This window comes from Monopterus albus, unplaced genomic scaffold, assembly GCF_001952655.1.
Source record: "Monopterus albus unplaced genomic scaffold, M_albus_1.0 scaffold7.1, whole genome shotgun sequence".
Taxonomy (NCBI): domain Eukaryota; kingdom Metazoa; phylum Chordata; class Actinopteri; order Synbranchiformes; family Synbranchidae; genus Monopterus; species Monopterus albus.
Genome location: NW_018127887.1, coordinates 4289649 through 4293878, shown reverse-complemented (window position 1 = coordinate 4293878; position 4230 = coordinate 4289649). Strand labels below are relative to the sequence as shown.

At 42.2% G+C, this 4230-nt stretch overlaps 1 protein-coding gene across 1 annotated transcript in view; it reads left to right on the top strand.

The window, feature by feature from the left end:
• The window catches only part of syt12 (synaptotagmin XII), a 22938-nt gene that overhangs the window by 10937 nt on the left and 7771 nt on the right, over positions 1–4230 (top strand). The window contains exons 2-4 of the mRNA XM_020624764.1: positions 1240–1300; positions 1988–2181; positions 2814–3212. Of these exons, the coding sequence (XP_020480420.1) occupies positions 1255–1300; positions 1988–2181; positions 2814–3212 (639 nt within the window). The 5' untranslated portion in view covers positions 1240–1254. The remainder of the gene's footprint in view (positions 1–1239; positions 1301–1987; positions 2182–2813; positions 3213–4230) is intronic.

The following is a 4230-nucleotide window of genomic DNA, read 5'->3' as shown; positions in this document are numbered from 1 at the left end:
ATATCATTAGTGTAATGCTCCTACTGCTGAGATATGGGGAGAATCCAAAAAGTGGGGGAGGAATGACTCACACTTTTTATTTAGCTTGTGGAGGAAGATGAGCACAGAAAAATGTTGTTCTTCTTTGTCTCTTGAGAAAAAAACTGGAATTAATGGCAAAGAACCATGAAAATTAAATTGATTTCATATTGTAAACTAAACTAATGTAACAGCTGCATTCCCTCAGTCTGCAGAGTTAGTCTGGATACACTGTACTATAAGCAGTGTGTTTGACAGTGCATGTGATCTGTTACTGTAAAACACACTATATAGTCTGATAAGAGATGCAGCTGAGTACTTTTGGAGTATTTTTTGTCTGGTGCTTTATAATTGATATTGGTCAAATTAGTTTTATTTTATGTCATGCATGCAACATGATATTTGCATTCATTGCTCTGATTGTGTTGTTGTTGAGTACTTGGCATGAGTTGCACTGTGCAGCAGTGATGTCTCCTGCCACGTGTAAATAAGTTAGCTAAATAGGCACTTTGTGTTTGTGTTGTCTCATTTCTACACAAAACAAGCAATTCGATTCTTAATAATGTATGGCTTATTATTTTATAGAACTATGGGTTTGATTTACTTTTTTATGTATTTCCAATGTGCCACCCCCTCTGAGTCTGTGCCGCAGCCTGGCCACCCCATCCACAATTTTTGAGCTCAGCCCCAGGGGTGGGGTGACTAACTATGTGCCACAGGGAGTCAGAAGTATGTAGGTTTTCAAACCAAAAGGCACCTGGCATGAAGGGTTTCCCTCTGAGTTAGTTGGTTGGCATGAAACCCTGCTGATTGTTGGCCACCCCTGTGCTCGGGGTCTCTGAGCATAAATGTTAAAATGTACAATTGGCTCTGACATCCCTTATTATGCATGCATGTTGTTGTGCATGTACCCCATTCTGTTCATGCATCCTGAACACAGCAGTGCCTGTCAGGAGTCATTATGATCCAGTGGTGCATTTTGGTCCTGTTGCCCAAAGCAGGTTAATGCAGCTGTGTTTACTCTGACTTAAGTCAAAGTGAAAAGGTCTGGATAGAGATGTTATTGAGACAACTTTGTTAAAATGACTGTTGTTACTGGCACTAAGAAGTAAAAGGTAAGTTAAGTGCAAAGTCAAATTCAAAGTCTTGTGACAGCTCTGAAATGTTGTCACCTCTAACATAAGAAAGGCACTTGAACACATAGTTTGGATGTTTTTGCAGGTTGGCTGCAGCACCATGTCCTCGGCTCAGAGTGGGGATATATCGGGCTACCATCTGAGTGGTGAGTGGACAACGCTGGATGCCGGAGACAGTTTCCAGCATATTTCTTTATGGATCTTTTCATTCAGTGGTGTTCATTTATGTGCCTGTCCTTGGGTCAGTCTGACAGCTGTTGTCACCCGTATATCAAGCTTTAAACACCTTTGGCCTTGTCTTTTGCTGAAGGCCGTCAGTGTAACAAAGCATTTTAACTGGCATTATAATTTGTTTATCTCTTCTCTTAGAACATAGATACAAAGCTGTCAGAGTCCTTCCACAGATGCTATTCATCCTCAGAAAGCCACTTTGGTGAAGGCTCATAATCCCTCTCTAAAATGCAATATGAGATTCTATGACGTTCGGAGCAGCATTTCAGTTTGCCCGTCACACTTGATCAGATTTTGTCTCAAACTATTACCTCATTTGCATAAAGTTTTATTTGTCCTGTCTCCCAAAGTCACAACTCACTGCTAAATGACAAAGCTTGGAACAGTTTCTGACTGTGCCCAGTGTCTCTGGCCTTGTTAAGACTCTTACTAGTCTTTAAATAAAAAGCCTTGCTAAACTCCCTGTCCTAGTTTTCTCTCAAACTGTGTGTTTCAAATTTCCTCTTTAAATATAAAATACAGTTAAATGCAACTACATAAGGATAGGTAGCCTTATCCATGCTTAATCACCTTAAGTGCTTGTTGTTGCGTGTCTGTTTTAGTGGTGCGTAACCCACCCGGATGGGAGATAGGGGTTTACCTGGTGGGCTTCTTCGTGCTGCTGGGAGTAGCTGGGCTCAACATCTGGAAGCTGTGGAAGTCTGGAACCTTCCCCACACCATCCCCTTTCCCCAACTTTGACTATCGATATCTGCAAGAAAAATATGGAACCTCCTTCTCAGAAGTCAGACAAAAGGTATTTTTACATTCATGCTAACTAGAAATGTTAAACATCACTTTTGTGAACAAAGTACAAATCTCTAAAACTTCCCCATTAGCCAGGGAAGTGGAGGTTTTGAGGAGATGGAGCTTTTAGTGGCAAAATCAACCCTTTTTTTTGCCTGGAACAAGAAATCATGTGGCAGGAAGGGTTGGGAGTCTGTCGCTTTTTCTTCCATTTGGACTGCAGCAGCTGATTGCAAAGAAAGATTTCCAGTGGCTGAAGCATTATTATTGTTTGACTTTGTTTTGACCTTCAGCGTTTGGGCCTCAATGGCTTAAAATGTGTTGTCTCAGTTCTAGTCTGGGTCGTATTTTTGCAATTTGATGTAGTGGCCAATGTAAAAACTCTATAAACTGACTATCCACTACCTACTCAACATCAGGCAGCAGGCAGACAAAACTATTGACTTGCTGGTGAATATACTGGAGCATTTAACAGCAATAGAGGCCAATATTTCCCTCAGGAGTCGGTAGGTCAAAGACAGAGCTGAAAGAATGTATATTTACTACTTTCAAGCTTCACTTTGTGGCTGTAACATGCAGTTTTTTCCCATCTCGAGATTATTTTACATTTATTTTTGTCCCTCTTTTATCCCCTCTCTAAAGAGAGTTGCAGCCAATAACCACCGACGGACCTCCGCCACCTCCAGCCGCAAGCCCAGCCTGGCCCTTGGCGACACCCCAGATGGCTTCAGGGACCTGGGCCACCTGGAGCTGATGAGCAAGGAGCTGGACCCAACTGGCATGGCCCAGCTCAACCGATCCATCTCCACTGACTCGCTCAGTTCCATCTCTTCCATCGCCAACAACTTTGGCCATGACTTCACGGTCGGCCAGCTGGAGGTGACACTTGAGTTTGAGCTATCCAGGCAGCAGGGAGTGGGAACCCTCCACCTCACTCTGCACCAGGGCAAAGACCTGTTGGAGAAGGAGGAGGGAGACTTCCCTGGCTGTTTCATCAGAGTCTCCCTGGGGCCAGAGGAGCTTAATGTGGGAGTCACAAGGGTAAGGAAGTTGCTGTATTCTTGTCTTTTGGTGCTTATATGAATATGTTGTCTTCGAAGATAGAGAAAAGAAAAACCTGCTGAAATGATAAGGTGTAGCTTTCCTCAACACGGGCTGCTGGTTGGACCTGAGCATGCAATCTTGACCTTGGAACCTTTTTTGTGGCTTTCATGTAACAAATGACTTAAGCTTCCCTATAGAGTTTTGTCCTCTAGTAGCACTGTGGAGCAGTATTTTTATGGGTGAGTCCTCAGTTTATTTGCTGGCTTTGTTAGAGCCCAAACATAAAAGAGTGTAAGCAGAACTCATGTTTGTGTGGAAACTCCACAAGGCACTTTTAAAAGGAGCTCCTAAAAGGTGGGCTAATGCAGTTTTGTGTATATGTACATGCATATTATGGCTGCAACTTATTTTGAGCATTGCTTAATTGGCTAATCATTTCAGCACTGGTTGTAAGTGTTACTGCATGTGCAGACATGGTTGTACTTGGCTAAATTTTAGACAGCGATGTGTCTGATGGGGTAAGACACTCGATTCTGCAGCTCGACAAGCCAGTCTTTTCCTGTCTGAGTGAAAAGCCCATTTCTTTTTTTGGAGTGCCAAGGTCCCTGGGAGCTGGATGACGTCAAGAACGCTCCACATGCACATTCATCAGAAGTGAAAATGTAGTGTTTTTAGCTGCAATTTAGGCCATAATAATGATAACATGTGGCATTATTCACTAATTACGAGCACCATAACAATCCTGAGATTCATTTTCACTTGACTCAGTTTAAAATACTGCTCCACAGTGCTAAAAGAGGACTTTAGGGGGCAGGACTGGGAAGCAGTTTACAGAGAGGAAGACTTAGACAAAGCATATGAACAATTTTTAAATATATTTAAGAAAGTATATGACAGGAACTGTCCTCATAAGCAGTATAAAAACAAAAGGAATTACAGTGGGAAACTGTGGATGAGTAAGGGATTACAGAATGCATGTAATAAGAAGAATGCGTTATATAAGGAATTCATAAAG